Source organism: Pezoporus flaviventris, unplaced genomic scaffold, assembly GCF_033815535.1.
Source record: "Pezoporus flaviventris isolate CSIRO_AGI_PZ_B2104156 unplaced genomic scaffold, CSIRO_AGI_Pfla_v1 ptg000066l, whole genome shotgun sequence".
Classification (NCBI taxonomy): Eukaryota; Metazoa; Chordata; class Aves; order Psittaciformes; family Psittacidae; genus Pezoporus; species Pezoporus flaviventris.
Window position 1 is genome coordinate 1,261,290 of NW_026892614.1, and position 22,149 is coordinate 1,283,438.

Sequence of the window (22,149 nt, forward strand, 5' to 3'; positions counted from 1 at the left end):
TGAGTGGGACAGGTGATATATGGGAGTACTTATTCAATGTGGTGAAACCTAGTTTTCATCTAAGGTTTATGTTGTATCCATTACGTTAAATGGCCCGCATGGGAGAGCTAAGCATGAAGGAAACTTGCTACTTCCAAGTCAGCTGTTTGCAATGGGAAAAGGTACTACAGTTATTTAGGTTTGGATCTCATCTCCCTTGAGGAAGGTGTATTATGTGTCATGTGCCAAATTGATACCTTGCTCAGAAATTGTTTTGCTTCCTCTAATGAAATAAAAGTTTTCTCAGACACTTCCATGCTGTACCTTTATCTCCTTCAACATAAAATTCCTTTTTCTTTCTTTTTTCCTCAACTTTCCTCTGGGAAGAGAGACTGTCCGTAATCACTGAATTTTAATCTCTGTGAAGGTAGAAGAGGAACAGACGTGGAGAAATGTCACAGAGTAAGCAAAGACCAGATTTTTCCCAAACCTTGTTATTGATCACTTCTTTCAATGCTACTAGAAATGTGTCCTAGATCTCTTCAAAGAGAGGGAGGGGGAGAGAAGAAGAATGCATGGTGCCTCACCCAATCAGCAAGCTCTTTCAGCAATTAAAGAATGACGGGAACATGAAATTGTCATTTCAGCGGATGAAAAGAAATATAATGGCAGGACAAAAAGGATGCTGGATAATTCTGAAATTTTCAAATACAGAGAATTAATAAGTATTTATGCTGCTCCTCAACTGTAAATAATGTAACTCAGTAGGCGCTTTTGCTGGCATAAGGTCCAAAGTTTTGCTCTGGAAAAGCCTGGGAAGATGGTAAATTGTAATATGGATAAAAGCTTTTCTGAATCTATAAAGTCAACAAAACATATTATATAGGGACTCTGAGGAAAAAAAAAAAAGAAGGAAAAAAATTTATGATAAAACAGGTTCAGATGCAACATAAGAGAAACAAACTATGAGAGAAGAATCCAGTCAATGTCCCACCTGAGCGAAACAGCAGAATGCTTCAAAGGCAGCCAAGGCTAAGAGGGGATAAAAGTAATCATTTCTCAACTCTTTCCCTGCGTAAGAATCTAATGTGGAGTAAGTAACTGATCCAGGCTTGAAGGCTGTAATAACATGATCAGTTTTGAAAGCAGCAATTCAAAAGACAATTCCACTTCTTCCCTGTGGAACAGTGCATACTAAAGTAGACAGTCTTGATTTCCACCTTCTGAAATACCATGATCACCTCAACAGAGCCACTAACAAAAGAAACGAAAAGAGAAACAACAAAAGCACAAGTTCTTTTGTAAAGAACTTTTTGTAAAGAACTTTCACCTCTTTCCTCTGTGCTATCATTCTTTACATTTTATTACTTTCACTGAATTGCTAACATTGAAGTTACATTTCTTGGCATGGTCCATGTTCACATCTGGGATCAGGTTGCTCATCTAAGAGCGATATAGACGGCAATATCTTAAGCATCAAGCAGCACACCACCCTTAACCAACAAGAAGAGTCCAGGGCTCTAATACTGAGCAAAAGGAATCAGAATCCACTGTGACAGGAACACACTGCTGCTAAGAAATATGAACAAGGACACGGAGAACTTGTTTCATGAAAAAAATTATTTGCCTTGCAATAGTTCTTCCAGATTCTTCTGCAGTTCCTGTTCAGTCAATAAACCTGTACAAGCAAAAACACATGTGCTTAGCACAGCCATTTTTGCCAGCAGGCACAAAACCAGCTTGGGGCCTGCCAATAAGACCACCATGTGCAGTAGCACTTTACTCCATGGTAATATACACAGTGACAGCTGAGAAGAGAGACTGAAGCAAAAAGCAGAAGTGATGCTGGCTAGAACAGCCTTGATGGTCAGGTAGGGCCAGTTTTGTAATTTATGAGGTACAGGACCACACCACATACCCTACTCTCAAGAGCTTCTCTTCCTTGCCTGCTCATTGAAAGAGGGCTGCCGATGCCAGCTGTTCTGCACTCTTTCAGTTGGGTGCACAAAAGTGGACCTTCGAGGGGTAAAGCTTGTGGTCACAAGCATTTTTGTTTGCTTTGTTTCTTCTGCATCTAGACTTCTTATAAGGACTTACCAGTACTGTCACCATTGCATTAGTCCCAAGGCAATTACTGTCAGCAGACAGCCTGAGAGCTACTACATCTTTTCCTAACTTAGCCCAAGCAAAATCTGAGCATTGTCTTCATTCATATCTACTCTCTGTGCACACTCCCAATGGAATAAATAAAGATTGAATTTGACCCATAATAGGAGTAATCCTTTCTGGTTTAATTTTCTAATCCAAGAGGAAAGGCCTCATCATAGCATGCAGCTTCAAGTAACACAAAATCTTGGGATCTTTCCTAGAACTGGTTTTCTGGTTGGGCAGCATCAAGAGCAGATATTTCTGCTGAAATCAGCATCAACTTGTCATTTGACAACCATTGCCTTGGTCAGAGTCCAGTTAAGGAGCTGCTGTTACTCAGCTGGTTGGTCTGGGTGCATCCCTCAGACAGAGCAGCCCATACATGTTTATTCACCTTAGTCTGGCATTTACACAAGCTTGCAAACTCTGGAGGTGTCTTGGGACTCCATCAGAAATAAACAATCCCAACACATTCCCAATTCCTCCTCTTGCAAAACGGACATCTCCAAATTCACTTCTCATGATATATTAATATAGGGACCACAAGAACAAGAGAACACATGCTCTGGCCCTCAAAATGACCATTTTTCTCAGAAAGGCATGTAGAAATACACTGAATATTTATTGGACTGGAAAACTCATCACAAGGGAGGCTTTTCCAGCATGGCTAGGCTTAGCTCTTTTTGTCATTAACTCTTATGTGGGAAAATGCCCCAGATTTTAACTGCAACAAGGGAGAAAATACGGCTTTTAAAAATTCATTCAAGCACACCAATGGGTTTTTTTATACCCTTTTGTAAAGCAGATGGCAAGATGAAGCTATACCCCCTGGGCCTGCTTCAGGGATCTAACACAAATGCTCTTCTCAAAACAGATCTCAGATGATGTTGGTGTCATCATTTCACTCGGGGATTTGGGTCAGGCTTTACACTCAAATCTCGTTTTTATGTAGTACAAGTGCACCCAGACTAGACTAACGGATAAGCAACAGGGAGAGTAATACACACACAGAGCCCTCTCAGGCACTTCCAGGTTGCTGATTTACACTGGTGCATTTAGACTGAATCTTTCTAATCCAATTAAAATCTCATCTGACCTGTCAATACCGATGCAGTCTGTTTTATAGTAGTGTCTCATAGAACATGCATTAATCCAGACCCGTGGACAAACTAGCCCTTCTAGGCAAATTCTGTATTTGGCCAGTCTGTTTTTTCACCCAGGTTCTCTCACTCAAAGGCCTTAACTGCTCCCATGTTACTTGCCTACCCAGGAACTCCTGGACATGTATACCTATCCTATCCAAGTACTTTATAAAAATGTACGATGCACACCACTGGCCTTCTGAAAAACAGCACTTTTCTCTCCCAGCTCACTTCTCACATAATGATGGCTAAGTTACTATCATTAAATGTAAGAACATGAATATGATCTATTTTCATTTCAATAGCTTCATTTATTTGAAATGCATGTGCCAGTTACAGGCTGTCAGCACCAGCACGTTTAGTAAGTTATAGCATAGACCAACAACTCTCAAACTTCTGGGGCCAAAAACTTTTACAGATCATCATGTATGCTTGTCATTAAATTCTGCACCAAAACCATTATAAATTACACTGTTTAATAGACTTCCAGAAAGCAGCTGTGAGCTGTTTTGCCACAAGCCCATGAAACCCAGTATTTGCCAGGCATAAAACAGAAAGCTTAATATTACCATAAACTCTCAAAACTCCTCATAGAAACCAATGCCCTTCTCAGTGAGCAAAAGCCCAGCAGCAGCTAAACCAAGTCTTTCACAATGACCCAAAGGTAAACAAGTTCAAGCTTTCATATACCAAGCTCAGAAGCAAAGTGTATCTGTTGGTGACACCTTCATAAAAGACGATTTGAATGTTTCAATGGATCTCAGTACTGGTGAACTTTGATACAGCAATTAAAGCTTTGCATGTGAAAATCAATACTTAAAACAGCACCCAGAATTAAACTAACAGCAAATTACACTCTTACTCATGAGAGATACCTGTCACCAAGCAGAATTCTCCAGTCAGTCAGCTGCGCTTTCAGAGAGAAATTCAAGTAGTCTCACATAAAAGATAAACTGACTTAAACATAGACCAGGATTTTGTGAAATCTCTCTATTAAGAGAAGATTCCTCATTTGCTACTTAGAAGCAGTAGACTCTCTTTTTGCTGTCCTGAAACCACTGCAAATCTTCTCATTCTCACAGTCCTGTCATAGAAAATTGTAAATGCTAAAAAATTGTCATGGGTGCTAGGGGACATGGAAACAGTTAATGGAAAATAAATCAATACTAAATTACTATGTACACAGAAGGAAACTTTGGCTGAGGAAGCCCTTGAGCTGAAAATTGTTAGAGGGTTGGAGAGTACCATGGAAAAGACCACCCTAGGGCCACATCTTAAATGTGGCCTAGGCCTAAACACTCTAGGCATCTACTTTGGACCCCATCTTGTAATGGAAGCCTAGGCTAGGTTGTCAGACCACTGATCTGACAAACTATAGCTGTCCCTATGTTTACTATGACTTAGTATAGTTGTCCACATGTTAACCTCCACTTACATACCTAAATTATGTGGTTATTTTCACAGCACTCTGAAGCCATGGTAATGGACAAGAACTTACTGGGCTAATGTTGTAAGTGTAATGTAGGAAGGTTATTGTCAAATTCCTCTAATTCTGAGATCCAGTATTTTCTGTCCTATTCCTCTTCTCAGTGCCAGCACTCAGGCTTATATATATACTCAATTTACATAACCTCCGATCTCAGAGTAGTAATGAGATAGCTGATCAACTGCATCAAATGGGCATCACCTCTACAATGCAGACTGCAAAATATCACAGCCCTATGCCTTCTGCCCGTGTTTTTGAACAAGAGGGCAAAGACAGTGAAGTCATTTAATACCAAGAATGAACAGTAAGTGCAGTGCCTGCTACTGGAATCTTTGACATTTACCACAAAAACAAACAACAAAGTTCACCTGAAATATGTCCTTCCCTTCCTGTTCATGTCTGTGCTATTACAGACATTATGAACAGGAAGGAATTTCATGGTTCAAAGGCAGCTGGATGATGAAACAATTGGCATGGTCACCTGCTTTTTGTACCTCACCAGAAGTATGCTACCAATCAGCAAACAGTATAGTCCTTATTTTATAGGCCCGAAACCCCTACTGTGCTATATCATGCAGCAGATTTCATACCAAAGTTGCTAACAAGAAATCAGCTGTCAGGGATTCTCTACAAAACTTATGAGGTTCCTTCTAATATGCCCAATTCTGCATCTGGAGGATTGCATAATGCTGCAAGAATAAATAAGCATATTTAAGTATCTTCTTGTACTTACTCACAGAGTGCCACTGTCATCCACCCCATCATTTGTCTCCTTTCTCCCACCAAGGAATTGGTCATAAAAGAATGAGGGGGAGGGAGAAGCCTCAACATAAGTATTTATCCTATCCTTAATAAGTTCCCTAAGTCCCTTTACTCCTTTCTCTGAGAGGAGGAGTTCATCCACCCCCTAAAATATATCAATCTGCCAGCAGAAACTTACCACAAGTTCAGAGAATCTGGCATTGAGCTCTTCTGCTGGTGGGATTGGGACAGAAAATTCAAGGAACTGGAGGGGGTTATTGTCCTTGAGATTGATTTCAGGGAGGTCGCTACCCCCAAAACAGCAAAGAAACCCCAATGCATGACGATTCCTCTTCCGGGGTGCCATGGTCATGGTGTATGGTGCTATCTTCTGATCATGTTCTACAGGAAGAAAAAAGAAAACAAACCAGACATTAGTTGATAAACAAGACTCTGTTGGACCTGTGCAGCACTCTGTAGTTACAAGTCACAGGTGTAACAACTGAAACAGAACAGAAGGATCCAAGACACAAAAGAGCAAAACAAACAAGATAGATAAGGGAGCTAGGCTTTAATACGGTATTAACATGTTCCTGTATGGCAGTGTAAACCACTTCTCCCAAAGTTTCTAAAGAGGTTTTACAAATTCAGTGTGGGATTTCCCAGGAGGCAGATTTATCAGCAATACCCAGTAGCCAAGGTTGAATGCTACCATTGAATGCCATCGCCCTTTCTCTCACCACTATAGTAAAGGAACCAAAGTATCAGAAGCAAAAAGCATACACTGGAGAATTTACCCAGAATAACTGGAAGAATCCTCCAGAGGCATGCCATTTGGTCAAGATAAAATGAAGAATGAAACATTAAAGCAGAAATCAACACACACACCCCCCACTCCCCAGAGCCAGACCACCAACACTATGTCTCTATGTCCAGGAGTATTGCAGTAGGACCATTTTGTCTATCCCACTTTCAAATACACATAACTAGTTTGGGCTGCTTTATGTATCCAGGGGAGAAAATGTGCAGTGCTAATGCATGCTTTCAGAGGTATATTTGAGCTACCCCATCTTGACAGGACCCAGGCTTGAGGAGCTTTAGTATCAGGAGTGTAAAGGGAGGCAAAAGGAGGCCTGAAGGAGGAGCAAGGAGTCACTAATTTCACCACACAACACCATTTGTGAGCAGCCTATCCAAACAGGAAGTCTCCTGCCAGCAGTTGGAAAGGAGGGATCTGTGCAGTCCACAGAGAGACACATATTTTGCCCTTTTAAGGGACTTGTTTGACAGCTCAGGGGCTTATTTGTGTTATATTTTTGAAGCACTTCACTTTTTCACTTAATCTGCAGAATACACCACATCCTTAGAGAGTAAATAATTAAAGCCTGTTGTAAAGCCCTGCTCCTGGGCACAGGGCAGGAGAGCAGGGAGGGAGGTGGCAGGTAAACCAAACCACAGGATGCTGGATGCTGTATCAGCAGCAACACAGCTGAGCTTTGTCATCAGAGCAGCTGCTGCCCTAACCTGCCCCACAATGCTTTAGTCTGCTTGCCAGAACAAGGCTGCTTTGAGCTCTCACAGTAGCTGTGCTAGGAAAAGCACCTTTAGGACAGCAGTTGCATGGTGGGTCTTAAAATACTGCACACAGCCAGAGGCTCTCCAGGGACATCTTGTATAGACATCAGCATGCTTGCTTAAGAAAAAAGAAAACCCTAAGCAACAAACAACAACAAAACAAAAAAACAAAGCACCCAAACCTCCACCCTTGCAGCACTATGTATTTGACAGGCACCTGCCCTACTTTGTGCTAGGATTAATTTATGTATCACCTTCTCTTATGCACTGGAAGGGCATCAGCTGCAACTCTCACACAGCTGAAAGTGAGCTGGTACCAAGCACCGTCTTCTGGAATGTCCACTTTCCTTTGCTCTGCATGCCAACCCTGCAAGGGGTGGTTTGTCTCAGCAGGACACTAGGGTAGCATGATGCTGGCTTCAAAAGCACATTCATAAGAATATCCTCATTAGGAGATGCCAAAGGTCAATTTAACCCTGGAACGGTTCTCTGACACTGTCAGCATCACCAAAATGCTCTCAAACCTACCACAATGGCATGCACAACAACTTCTGTTTCCCCTCAGTGGTGGGGACTTAAGAGATTCAGTTCTTAAAAGATTTCACAAAAGAGCCTCAGAAGAAGTCGAACTTGTCCACCACAGACCATCTTCTCAGGGACTACTCTGAGCAGAATGTCCTTGATGGTAATCTGATCATGGATGAGGTTTGACAAATTTTTGTTTGGAAGGAACTCAGATCAATGAGACCTGATTTAAGTACTATATAACTACACTTAATTCAGTTGTAACCAAGCTCTGGCCCACTTCCTAGAGGCTTCTTCACCAACCACCAAAAGGAACAGCATTCCCTGGGGCATGGAAAGTGCATGATTCTTGGAACAAATGGCTGAGAGATTGAATTGATCGGACCGTAACATTTTCCTTCACGAGTTGAGGACAAGACTTTGGTAAGAACTCCTCTAAAAAAGGTACTTTCCCAGGAAAGGAGTATGATATAAATGGATAAGAAGATCAACATTTTCTACAGAGCAAGTACTGTGGTGCAGTACCTGTGGTTGTCCTGTACTGACATTTCATCACTCAGTATCCGTCTTGAGCAGGCTCACCTAAGAGGTGAACAGTCTCCAAGCCTTCTTCACCCATAATGCAAAAAAAATGCACAACCTAGTGCTTGTTCCTGCAGTGTTTTTACAAAATCAGCATCCGGTCCTTGGGATCTATACTTGAGAAACTCAACAAAAGCTACTCAGCTTTTACTACTCTGCAAAAGCATGCACAGCTCACATAATAGTAACCTTGTAGTGCCTCACTTTCATAAAGCAACATGCCATTGCACAACTTGTACTCTTAACACTGGCACTGGCACTTTCCAGGTCTGTCCATGCAGGAAATTCATACTGACACAGAGGGGTTAAATGGTACTTTTGTATTGCTACAATACCATAGCTGTAGATAGGTGAGGTGTCTAGATGCTTTTAAAATAAGAATAATTGAACACTTTGAGAGGAATCCAGCATAGGTATTTCAGAAATTAATCACTGAATGAATGAATAATATTTCTAAGTGGGAGCACTATCTTTCTAAAGATTAACCCTGCCACTCACCAGATGCTGAAGGGCATTTACTTAAGAACCAAAATCTGGGGGAAATGTGCTTCCAAAGGATAGGGTGGGTGTAGGGCAGAAGGCAACAAAGAAAATTTAAAAATTACATCTTTCATCTTTGATTGGTAATTGATAGCAAAGCTGTCAAAAATAATAAGTATGGAGACAACAAAAAGTGGGTGTTTTTTTTTTATTCTAATAAAAGCTCTATCGCCTTTAACTTCTTGCAAGTAAAGCAATTGTAAAAATGAAACACGTTCAATATACCTCCAGCAGAATCAATGGGAAATCTCTCTCTGGAGAGAATCCCACTATTACACATATCTCCCTCCCACAGCTCTTCTCGGTTGTACTGTTTTATCCTTTTGCAAAACACAAACATGTTGTTGTCATTTCAACAGCTAACCGCACACCCGCTCCTCATAGCGATCCCCCTCCTGCTTCCCAGCCCCATCTGTGGTTCAGCTCAGGTCAGGAGTCACAGTCTGGAACACTGCCGAGGTCTAATTATAACAACGTCCGCTTCCTCTAACAGGGCATATGTGTTCATTTCTAAACCATTTGGTACAGTGACCAAACACAATTAAGCTAATGCAATTTTTAAGTCTTATCAGAAGGTTTAGCTACATGGAATGGGATCCATGCTAACTGCATGCCAAGATCCTCTTTCAATTGGAGGTTCTAAATGGTTTCTTCAATTTCTTTTCTTCATTCACATCTCAGAAATTATAATTTTTATGTGAACATATCCTGAATAAGCAACGTTCCACAAACAAGACACCTGAAACAGGTGCCAGCAGCTCTCCTGTGCAAGACACCTGATTAACCTAATTCTTACCTCACTGTCCTGTCCTTCTGCACAGTGAACAGCCAGAGCACAACTACAACTAAAACAGAGAAAACTATTTATGCATCATCACCTTTGGAAAAACAGAAGAAAGAGAACTCTGTGGGTTAACCAAACACATGCAGCCCTGCAAAACTAGTTTGTAATGAAAGGAAGCATTAATGGAAAAAACTGACACTCATTTCCAGAGCTGAATCTTTACTGATCATCAACAGACACACATTTTTTGGTGGATGTAGGCACAGTTCCCACCTGAGTGGGACGCATGGGACTCAATGTATGATGCAGAATCACTGTCCACACTGGTTTACGCTAACAGAAGAGGAAACAAAGTAAATCACTTCCATTTTCCTTCAAATCTGTATTTTTTTCTATGGCAAGATAAAACATATAAATGTGATGTATTATAACACAAGTAGAAAGAAACCTGAACTTCGATTGGTTTGAAGCATAAACCAACTTGCTTTCCACCCCCAAATCCAATATTGAATCTCTATGTCATTCAGCTATTAAATAATAAACCATGAGAACTTCATGGCATTATAATAGCTACCTTCATCATCACTTACTGATGATAAAATGGAGAAAATAAGCACTGGCCTAAAAATTGTCAAAATATATACACTGGGTAAAGCTAAAGAGCTCCATACTGATCTATGCTCAGCTCCCTAGACCACATTGCTTCTTCAGTACACAGACAGCGAAACTATGAGCTTCACACCATGTTCCAACTGCCATGGGAATTCTCCATGTATATTGCATGTAACATGACAGATGGCAGATGCTACATAAAGCAATTGCAGCATGAGGGAGAGGCCCAAAATGGATCAATAGATCACAGGAAAGAAAATCCTGGTATACACATAGTATTATATATTATTAATACTTTATTCTTTATTTTTTTATTCACACTTTATTTATTTATTTATTCACCTATTGCCTAGGAAGTATGTCCTGAGAGAAAAGGGTAGGGTTATTAGAAGAAATACTTAAAGCAACATGTCTGTCAAAAATGTGTTTATTTTTAATACTTTAAGGATGATCAAGGATGTGCTGGATGGCTAACGACCACTAATGTTAGTCTGTTAATGCCCACAAATCCAATACCTCTCACCTTATACCATCTTACCAGCACAAAAAAAAAAGCTAAAGTACTGTAAGAGCTCTTTCCTTTTCAAGAGATGAACTTGTAACACTCTCACTGTCCTCACTTGGGAATGAGGGGAGAGAGGGGAAAGCACTACAAAAAAAAAAACCCAAACAAACCCAAAAAACTGAACAACAAAAGAAAACAGAAAGAAAAAGACACCAGCAGGCTCCTTCTTCCCAATCCATTTATCCATCAAAATTGCATTCATAGAAAAGCAACACTAAAACAACAGTCAAATCAAGATTCAAAATAAAAAGTGGAAAGAGCAACAAAGAAGAGTCAGTATCATAAATCTGGCTAGTAATTATTTATTTTCTTTACACCTTTTTGTCTACCTTTTAATCGAGTAGAGGTTAATAATTTTCTATACCTGACTTAGCTGACTGAACAATCCATTCATCTTTTTACCTGCTAAGAAGTTTTATTTTCACAAACGTATTGATTTACTATAACTCTGACTCCAGACAAAAATTTGCGGGGTCAAAAACTAATCTGTCCTCCTAGACACCAAAAACTGAGTCATAATTATAATCTTACATCTCATTTAAATGCAAGTAAGCCTACACATCCTTAACATTTGTGAATGGCGATGTGATCACCACAGCTTCACCTGCAAACAAAACAAGTAAAATACACAACACACAATACAAGTGTTCACCCAGAATACATGTGTTCCTCATCTCCTCAGTGTCTAAGCACACAAGATACTTGGCCAAGAGCATAGGCCAAGATGTCCTGCTAAACAGCAACTCTGGAGGCAGGAACACAGTGCTTATTGTACCATTTTACTTAGTATTGTACCATACTTTTACTTAGTGCTTATTGTACCATTGGTTCCCACTCCTATTTATCAATTCCACACTTAGGCAAGTTTGGCAACAATTCCAACCAACACATTGGTGGATCCAACAGGACTGCATACCCCCAAAATATAAGCAACCTTTCTGGTTTGAGCGCAGTAGTCTGGTGTCCTGATTTTCTTTCCTTGACTTCTCCCTGTTCTTACTTCTGAGTTTTCTAGTGTTGCAGCACTACAGTTTCAGCAACATTTACCTCTTCTCAGTCAGAAAGTCTGGATTGCTACCAAAATCAACTTTCCTGTCTTTGTCACCATGAACCACATTTGTTCTATTAATAAACCTCCCTAAAGATTACTCCATTCCCTACTATTAAAATAAATAAATAAATAAAAACAAAAAACCCACAACAAAAAATTCCTTCAGGCAAGGATGAACACTTTCCAGTTTTCGCCTTAGTCCTCTGTCTACCAGCTTTAGCTCCATTCTCTATTTTTTTTCCACTGCTCCATAGTAATATCCTCACTTTCCTTCATAACTCTTAGATTTGAAATATTTTCTAATTAGTAGCTTAGTAGTAGCTACTTCCTATGCCTCAAACTGCAAAACTCTTTATTCTTTAAGCGGATACTACAGACAAAAAAAGACCTCTGAAGAGACATCTACTACATGACACAGGGTGTAAATCTACACCCTTGTGTAAAATTACACAAGGTGTAGATTTTACAATTTTTCTAAGATGTATGTTTTATTTTTGTTGTATTATATTCCATCAGTATGTTTCAATTTTGTTGCATTGTACCCCATTGTCCTAGGTGTGGCACTGAGGTTATAGGTTTTCCAGTGTAGGATTTAATCTATCTGCTTAAGTCAGTTACTGTACAGTGCCAAGTAAACTTACAGTACTATACAAATAGTCATGAAAACAACAGGTCAGCAAATATAGTCACCCAGCTGGAATCTTTCCAGGACACAGTGGTTCACCTCCCAATAATGAAGCTGCTGCAGAGGCAGCATTTAGCAGTGTTCACAAATTCAGCATGCATAAATTTATGCTTTATGAAATAATGGTATTTACGCAATGATTTCCCCTACAGCATCATCTTCTTCACTAGATAGGTTGGCTAGTTATGTCGTTGCTCTTCTTCAAATTACTGGGATAGTAAGACCTGTGGGAAATAAGCTACATAAAAACAAACACAGGGAAAGAATTCCATGGATGCCACCCCTGGACCCAATCATAAATGAGGATAAAACCATCCAGCACTAAGTCTTTTCAAACACTTTCTACAATCCCCACATTTTATTCTTGAGAGAATTCAGGTGTTAAAGATGTTATTTTTAGAACTTGCCAAGAATATACTGTAATCTCAAGTCCCTGACTTCAGGAGAAGGCTACAGTCCGAGTTGTGTCTGCGCTACCTACCAGAGTAAGTCTGAACTGCCTTTTCTGCAAGCTACAGACACACCCCAGTCTGCTGTCTAGACAGCAGACCCAGGTTAGACTCTAAACTTCTTTTTTGGTGGTGAGTACAATGCTGTGATGCAGTTTCACAGGAAAGAGTGTCTTGAAAGATGGAGTCTGAGATGAAACCCATATTCAGCATAAGAATTAACAGACTGAAGATGAAATAGACCATGATAATGTTAGTCAAGCAGACACACACTTTAAAAGCCAGAACCAGCATATTAGTGTTCTGTTTTCGTATTGAAGAAGTGTTTTCCCCTACAGGAAGATGAAGTCCCATGCCTTTTACAAGTCTTATGGTATGAAATGCCTCTAAGAACGTCACTGGTTTGAAACTAGCCCTAATTGGCAACATCTGCCAGTTCTGTCCTTAAGACCAGCTCCCAAGGATGAGACATGCACCCTAGTGCTGAGTCCCTGATCACCTCAAGAAAGAAGCCAAGAGCAGGCTGACATGGAGAACAAGCTATCCCAGTCAACCTCTCTAAGCCAAAAGACCAGGAATACTGGTAAGGCAGATTAATACTAGAGCTTGGTCTACAGACTTGAAATCTCTGCAACATTTCCACTGGGAATAGTAGAGTTTAGTTATAAGGGATGTCAATCCAGAATTTCACAGTAGCACTAAGAACTGCTACGTTCAGAAGAATGATCACACAAAAACCCATTACTAGGAGCATCCTCTCTTGTTTGAGTCATTGTAATTTTTCCATTCTGTCATTGCCCAATTATTTCCAGACATGATGTAACTATTTTGCCAGGGGATTTGGGAGTCAAAATGTTGCTTTTGTTGTCATCATTATCCTGGGTGCCTGAATTTTCCAGACAAAATAAGCTGCTGAGGGCATTAGAGTGCCTCTGATGAGGGAGAAATAATCTGTAAGAATTGCCAGTGTGTTCCAAGAAAAACAAACAAACGGTAGAGCTCCAATTACATCTTCCCAAATTCCAGCTCATGTCCATGTGAAATGATGTGTTCTTATTCAGACAATTAGTAGAAGAATGTTTCATCTGTTGTCCAATGTTATCACAGCATACAAAACACGATTTCCATTCTAACACTGTGTTCAGGACCACTACAGGACAGTAAAGCTCAACTTGACTAGAAATATGCCTTGGTTACAACCAATGGAAACTAGCCACAGATGCAGGTGTACAAGTGCTGTCTTCACTATTGACAGGCAAATCAATTGCCTACACTGGTAAAATCTTCCTGAAGTTCTCTCATTGGGCAAAGCAACTCAGTCTTTACAGCAGATGGGTATAACTGGGAGAAACCAACTCAGTCTTTACAGCAGATGGGTATAACTGGGAGAAACCAAACACAAACACCATTTGGACTTTTGCATGGCTTTCATGGATGGCACTGAGTATCTTCAAACCTAGTGTTCATCAACACCCAGGTTCCAGGTTGCAGATCTACCACTTTACTACTTGATACCTCAGCCAAAGTGCAGTGTATTTCTACATGTCACTGAAAACCTGTAAATAAAGTTAAATGGTAGTTCTCAGTTCAATTCCACATACTGAAAAGCAACTGATGGGGATGATAGTTGAAAGACTTCTTTAGTGATGGAAGAAACAGTCAAGTAGATGCATCGCAAAGAGAACAGGTCTAGAGGATTTTGATGCTCTCTTGGAGACGGTTTCTGTACGTCAAGGCACCGATAGGGTCAAAGTGTCATTTTATGTATCTATTTTTCACACTACTCAGATTCCATAGCTGTCAATTTGGCACTGGAAATAAATTCACCCTAGAAAATTAAGTTAAGAAAAGGTCATATACAGCATTTTATTTCAGCATTTTTATTTTTGTTCAACATTCTGACAAGGGATACTCTGGGTTCAGTTCCCCAAAACTTCAACATTACGCAAGTAGGTTTGAACTCTAAGCCAGCAGCTTAGTGAAGCTGTTGAACTTTTAACCTGAAGTGTCTTCATGAAGAATAGATATTTGGAAAGAGTTCTGCTCAAAGATTCTGGGTCATCTTCTGTGTGTATTTTTAAGTGGCATCCAGTTAAAATATGTTTTCTGGCTGCTGTAATATTTACAGGAGACTTTACACCAACACAGAAAGCTGGTTTCAGAGCTGTGACTTATAGTGTTAGGCTTTGGGGCTGTTAAGCATTTCATGGCATGAGGGTGAACAAGTCTTCATCTATATTTAGGTCAAATTCCACAGAGCTGATGCTCTGAGTAATGCAGGCAGTGATCAATTATGAGGGTCTGAAAAGTAAGAGCTTATCTACACTCAGACACCTTCCTTTCATGGTCAGTGGGTGCTTTTGGCAAACAGCAGTATGCAACAAAGACTGCATAAAAGGAGGGACAGTGAGAACCCCCCTAAAATACCCAAACGAGAGAATCTGCTCTACAAAACAATACATACCCCTGTGGTCTAGAGCATGTGATACACAAGGGAGTGGTGGCTGTGCCAGTTGCTACCAACTCTATTCTACTGCCTTCTCTGGGCTGCCAATAGCTAGTTCTAGGCTCCTGGATTCTCATGGTAAGAGGTCATGTTCATGTCGAGGCTTTTTCTTGTTCATGATTAAAAGAGAAGTTTAAGTACTAAGGTATATCTAGGGAAGATTTCCAAGAACAGTAACTGACCAACACACTCTTCTTCCTCAAGGATAGGTCATTTGCTTAAATGTGTGCTCAGATAACCAAAGAAAACTGCAGAGAAGTAGCATGCAGTGGATAATTTCTAAGTACCTACAGCAAGCCAACAACCTGCCTGAAGATACAGCAAGTTCTTTCAGCTTTTGAGCCCAACCTGCTTGCATCTTGTTGGCAAAGATTTAAGCACACTCTACAGAAAAACAGACTGACTTATAAAATCCCCTCTGCTACCCAGCACAGCTTCCCACTAAAGGAAAAACAAGCAAACAAAAACAAACAAATCCAACCCTGCTTGGGTTGCCACTAGATCTGGGTACACAGTCCTTAGGCATGATTCAAAAAGAAAGCCAATCTGTATACAAATACAACAGAAGCCTACCCTCTCTTATAGAAGAAACATCTGCCTTATTCCCTTAGGGCTGCAAACATTATTATTATTATGTTCACTGAAGTATGTCTTTGCAGAATGTGTGCCAATATCACTGCTTGTTGTCTCTAGTTCTACACAGCACTTATTTGATAGATTGTACAGGAGTTTATCCAAATCATCACCTGCTGCAGTTTGTATTGTCTCACCCTTTAGAAGCATATTTAAAACTTATTTATATAATTGATTTTTCTTGCATCTTATGGCTTAAATTTAGGGATGGAATACATATGGTTAAAGACAGTAAGCAGTTGTACATTGCCTCCTACAACCACCTCAGGTCTTGGCTCTGCTGCCCTGGTCAGGCAGGGATATTTATAAAATAAATACACAGTATGAAAGAATATTACCCACTGCAAGGATGACTGAATTTCCTGTAATCCCCATTTGCTACTTGCTGTAAAGAAGACATACCCAGTGTGGCAAAATGCATATCAAAATCTTTTGAGCAACAAGAAGTACCTGCTGCATTTTACCATTCTCCTGCCCAGAAACCCATTCGAACAAGGAAGCACTCTCAATTTTCACAAAATTTTCACCTACTTCCCAGCAAAATAAGTGGAAACTGCAAAATGCCAAAAGCTCTGAAACTTCAAGACCTATGTAGTTGGATTGGATGGCAAATCCAAGCAGAAATCCAACAATTTACATGCAAGCTGCCAGCTTATCATTAATTTTAAACTATTGGCTCTTGGACGAGTAAATATGAAATGAAAATGGCACTAACACTACTGAATCCCCATGTTTTACTTCCCCCTGCCCTCCTATAGTCATTCATATTGCAAGCAAAGGGAGCACCACACTACAGTGGTGCCTGGAAATGCTTAATACACAGAAAATTGTACTGAGAAGTGGCTCCATCTCCAAATCTCTGAAAAAAAAAGATAAACTAGCAGATGTTTAATGCAGACACTGAACCCATACCACTGAGACACTCTTCAGAGTGACCTTTTCCCTAGTCCTTGTTCTGTCCATACCCTCACATCAGTCAAACACAGCCTGTAAGAAGCACAATTACTGCCCAGGAAATATTCTTAGCGATGGGTTCACAGTGGTATCAGCTATTAATCACAAAAAGCTCCACTGGGATAACCCCAGAATTAAATTAAGCAACACAAGTCTAGAGAGGGGAGTTGGTGTGGGAAGTAGTTTTAAGGAACGTTATTTTTTTCCAAGAATAAAAAGGTTCTTTAGACAGAAGCAAGTCCACAAGGACTCTAGAATATCCCGTTCATGCTGAGATTTCAAACACAGGCAAAAATTTTCTACATTTTTATGAGGTCATACATGGTAAGGAAACAATTCATCTCCTACAGGGCCTACTACGAGCAGCACTAACTCTCATTAATTTCCAGAGCATATTTCATATCCCTATCAATACTGCAGGACATTTCCAGCATCTACTGGAATACCCCTACAGTAAGAGTCTCCCCATTTAAATTGCAGCTGTGCATTTACATGGTGAACAGTTCTCAATCATCAAATCCTAGCATGATGACTAAGTCACCTGTGTCCCAGAAAGCTGCTCATAGTAGAACTGCCTCCAAAAAAAATGCCTCTATGCAAAAAAGGATGAAACATAACAGGGCCCAAGTGAAAAACAAAATGAAACAAAAATCTTTAATACTGGGACTGGATCCACCTTGAGAAGCAGTTTTGTCTCATATGTTAATAGAGAGAAACAAACACTGACAATATCTTGGAAATGAGATCTCTCTGTCCCTTCTAACCAACCACTCTAGACCAAAGAAAGTATTTCTCCAAGTCGGAAGGAGTGTCTCTAAGGACCAAAGTTTGAGCTTTGAGTTACTAAATAACTGAATAGAGGGAAGCCACTTATCACAGGAAATGGAGCAAAGGGCAAGAAGAAAAAACAGTTTTCTAGCTGGAAGGATGCTATGCTCTATGGGATACTATAGCAAGGCTTGTCCCTGGAAGGACTGTGGTGTGGAGGTAATGCCTGTGGGTCAAATAGCCAATAGTTCAGTCAAGAAAATAAATTTATGCTTTTGTATTCATTTCTTCAAATATTGAGGCTGATATTACTCCAGATGAAATATCTTTTTTTATTGAATACTATGAGTCTCATATTGTGTAAAGTGAATTATTTCAGACCTTGACCAGGGAAATCCCAAAAAACCCATATTTGTACATGCAAAGTCAGCAGGAAAAAAAAAAGTGGCAAAAAGAAAAAGAGGGAAGCATTTTATCCTTCTCTTCAGAAGGATATTGGAAAGTATAGTCAAAATTCTGTTCATCTTATCAAGGCAGTAAATTCAGGGTGAATTGAAATTAGGTTATAGAGACTTTACAGGAGCCTTTCATTCCTCAGATGAGTGAGCAACATACCTATGCAGAGGAAACTACATAGGGAATGTATAACAGACTCGTATTAATTCTGATGGAAACACGTAACCTTGCAGAATGAGAGACTGACTCTTCCAAACAGAACTTGGACTCAATTCATTTCTAGTGAAATGTCCCTCACTGGAATTGTGCCAGATGGGCACCTGAGATTATTTTTTTATTTTAGTCCCCCAAATATTTCACTTTCTCCAAAGGTTCTTTGGGCTAAATTTAACAAAGTAGAGCATCCAAATTATCATTTCCTGACTTATGGGGAATGTATTCCAAGTCATATACAGACTTCAGTAGGAGCCACTATGAATGCCTCTTTAACTGCATTCACTCATGCAAATTCTATCATTTAAAGAGGCAAAGAAAAGCTGTTGGTGCTAGGGGCAGAGTTGATAAACTTTCTTTTAATGATTCAGATTTAAAATTATTAAAGGTGAAACACCTTTTCATTTGCACTTTCAAACTGCTCAAGAACTGGGCAATGCAGTGAGGCAGAAATCTAAATTTAAATTGGAGGTAGTACCTCACACTGAAATAAGAAAGTGTACATGTACTTGGTTAATGTTGCACAGACCTATTGACAGGCTGGATGTACTCAAAAAAGGTTTAGTTTTCAACATTAATCCCAATTCTGTGAAAGTGCCTGACTACAGAGTCAGAAAAGCAACATGTGCCATACATCATGAGTAGTTTTATGCTTCAGCTTCTCTTCCACACCTCCCCTTAAACCTTCCTTGCCCAGAAATACTCTTCCATGCTGGTTGTAACAGCTCAGCCAGCTTGCCTCAAATTAGAAAGAAAGTGAGGGTAGAGTTGTCACTGCTTTGATGCCCGTAAGCAGGAGTGGCTTTCAAACTGTGCAGAAAGTCAAAGTTTCTCTTCCCCTCTATGACCTCTGCACCTTCACCACCAGTGCCAGAGGGCAGAGATGCCCATCATGGAATTTACTGCAACAACCTTCAGCTCTCTCCATTCTGTGCCCCCATCAACCACTGCCAGCAAAGACCTAGATGTAGTTTGCTCACTGCTCCTCCTTACCCACAGATGTTCAATGCATCACAGAAGCAGCTGATAAACAGCATTCATTCTGCAGAGTATAACTAACACAGGGGAAAGTTACATTAGATGCAGAATTTTTCCCCATACCGACTGAAGAATTTGTTGGGATATGCCAGTGGTCTGCATGTCTCTTAGTTGGTTTCAAAGGAACATTTTATGTTTTCTTACTTCTACTTGCAGATTCTCTTCACCAACTATAGCTTTGGAGCACATAAAATAAAATTCCTCTCACCTGAATATCACTTCTGAGACAACCCCATGGAAATAAACTAATGCCAGCACACTAACATCCAAGAACTGCTCAAAAATCACGTAAGATATTCAGCATCAGCCATCCACATACAACATACATGTATTCACACCTAAGGCACTGTCAGACTATTGGTGAATAGTAAAACAATGTCTTCCTGTTCTGCTGGTCAGTTAAACTCCCACAAGTAACTTGTTAATAAACATGTTAAAAATGGGTAACAAGTGTGGCTGGTGGAACACATACTTTAAACCCAGCTATTGAAATATGAGCCAAATTCCTCAGCTTCTTTCACTGCTTTCGTCATATATCCCTGGTTTTCAGTGGAAGGTGCTTTTATGCAGTAAATGCTTCCAGGATCAAAAACCTAAACATGCACACACCCCCATGCAGTTTTAAAAGATAAACACAGACAACTTTCATGTAAGTCTTCCTTCTCTATCTGAAGATAATTAAACAGTCTCAGTCCAGATTTCTGCATCCTCTTTCAAACTGACTGTTATTGTGTCAAATGCTCCACGCTAGTTCAAGCTCTCTGTGCCCTCTAGATAAAGCAAAAGGATTTGCAATCCGTCTCAAATAACCTGCTAGAAGGAGCTGCCTTCTACCGGGAGAACACAGGTTTTTGCAACACCTGTTTTCTTTTTCCAGCCAAGGAAGACTTCAGTGAGGATATTTAAAGATAGAGGGCCTAAACCAAAGCTTTACTTGGTCCATATATATATATATGTATATATATATAACCATATATATAATCTCTATGATCTCCTTGTTCTCATTTCCACCACCAGACAGACTCATAAGCCCACAACGTTTTGATGAACACACCAAAAGTAGCTTGGGACATAATTATGAAAACATGCACAGCAAGTTTGTTTTATGGCAGTTTGTTTCATGGCTTTCCTCCAGCATTTTGGATGCACAGCTCCACTAGGGCCACAGTGCTAAAATTTTCCTTAAACAAGTCTCACTTGAAGGTCCAGACCTCTTTTTCTCTCTCCATAATACCACCTGCATCCCAACGCTACTGGAAAAGAAGCTGAATTTATCCACTGCAGAGAAGGATGATGATGTGTATGTACATCCCTCTTACCAAGGCCTATCCTAGCTTGGCTGTGCTACACCATACCTTCAGTCATCAGTGCAGTTTCGCAAGTGCTCCATGGGGAGAGTATTTGTATAAAGCCGCAAAAAAGACTAACCTCTTTGGCTCATGACATCCAAAAGTTAGTGGGAATGCAACATGAGAGTTTTGAAACAAGCTCAGCAGACTAGCTAGAGCATCCTGGTCCCCTCAAAGCCTAGGTGAGATGAGACCCTGAAAGTGGAGGGTTTCCTCAAGTATTACATCCCACAATGGCTTTACACACAGAGAGCCCCATCTCACAGGGCTCCAATACCTCATTTTATGCTTGAATCCACATTTTTCCATTCAGAGGACATCAGAATTCTAAACTACGTGTTTTATTCTGTCTATCTCAGAAAGGTAAAATAATTGTGAATCCACATTATTTTACCAGGCAGCTAATTTATATGAAATGCATGTAAGAAAAGGTAGGAAAAAAAATGGTTGAAGGGAAAGCAAAAAGAAAAAGTAAAAACACTGCCTTCAGCGTCACTGAGGAAAATGTATGTCTTTCTCAAGGAACAATTTTTTTTTATGCACTTATAAAGAGAACTTTCTTTGCAAACACTCCACTGTAAAACTAAAAGCAAACAACACCCAGATTAACAAAAAAGATCTGACAGGTTTTCTTTAAGAGGCAGAATGAACAACTCCTGGAGCAGTTAGAGGTGGGTTGAGCCATGACACACCTTTCCTTCAGAAGTTGATAAACGAGTTTTGAGGGAGATAAAAAGAAAGAAAAGGAAAATGTGAAATAATGAGCCACATATCCCCTTCAAGGAAGGGGTATAGTTTTGGTCTGCAAGGGGGGTTAAAGAGGACATTCAGAAGCAATGTGTACTACCAAGAAGGGAGGCCCAACTTCCAATGTGTCCCAGAAGCCACATGCTGAAAACTTTCACATGGTAAAAAGCCAAAAAACACATGCCACACACCTTGTGGAGCTGAGGAAAGGGAAAGCACAAGGAAGTGTTTCATAGGCTGGATGAATAAATCCTCATGACTGCTGCTGCCTTTGAGATAAGGTTGGGCCAGGCAGGTAGCCAGCTCTTAAGAAAATGCTGCAATATTGATTTCAGCAATTGAGGTTGGAGGGGGCCTCTCAAGATTGTCTAGTACAACCCCACAACCTCAAGCAGGGTTAGCTGAGGCAAGATGCCCAGGACTGTGTCAATTGGGTTTTGAGTATTTCCAAGGATGGAGACACAACTTCTCTGGACAGCCTGTGCCAATGTTCAGCCACCATCACAGTGAAAGTTTCTTACATTCAGATGGAATTCCCTGTGCTTCAGTTTATACTTATTGTGTCTGTCCTGTCATTGGGCCACTAAAAAGAGTGCAGCTATCTTAAGAAGAGTCAAATTT

At 40.2% G+C, this 22,149-nt stretch overlaps 1 protein-coding gene across 2 annotated transcripts in view; it reads right to left on the reverse strand.

Annotated features, from left to right (window-relative positions):
- DAAM2 (dishevelled associated activator of morphogenesis 2) overlaps positions 1–22,149 on the reverse strand; it is a 172,396-nt gene that overhangs the window by 114,282 nt on the left and 35,965 nt on the right. For both annotated transcript variants that reach the window (XM_061470898.1, XM_061470897.1), the window contains exon 2: positions 5,696–5,898. In XM_061470898.1, the coding sequence (XP_061326882.1) occupies positions 5,696–5,869 (174 nt within the window). In that variant the 5' untranslated portion in view covers positions 5,870–5,898. The remainder of the gene's footprint in view (positions 1–5,695; positions 5,899–22,149) is intronic.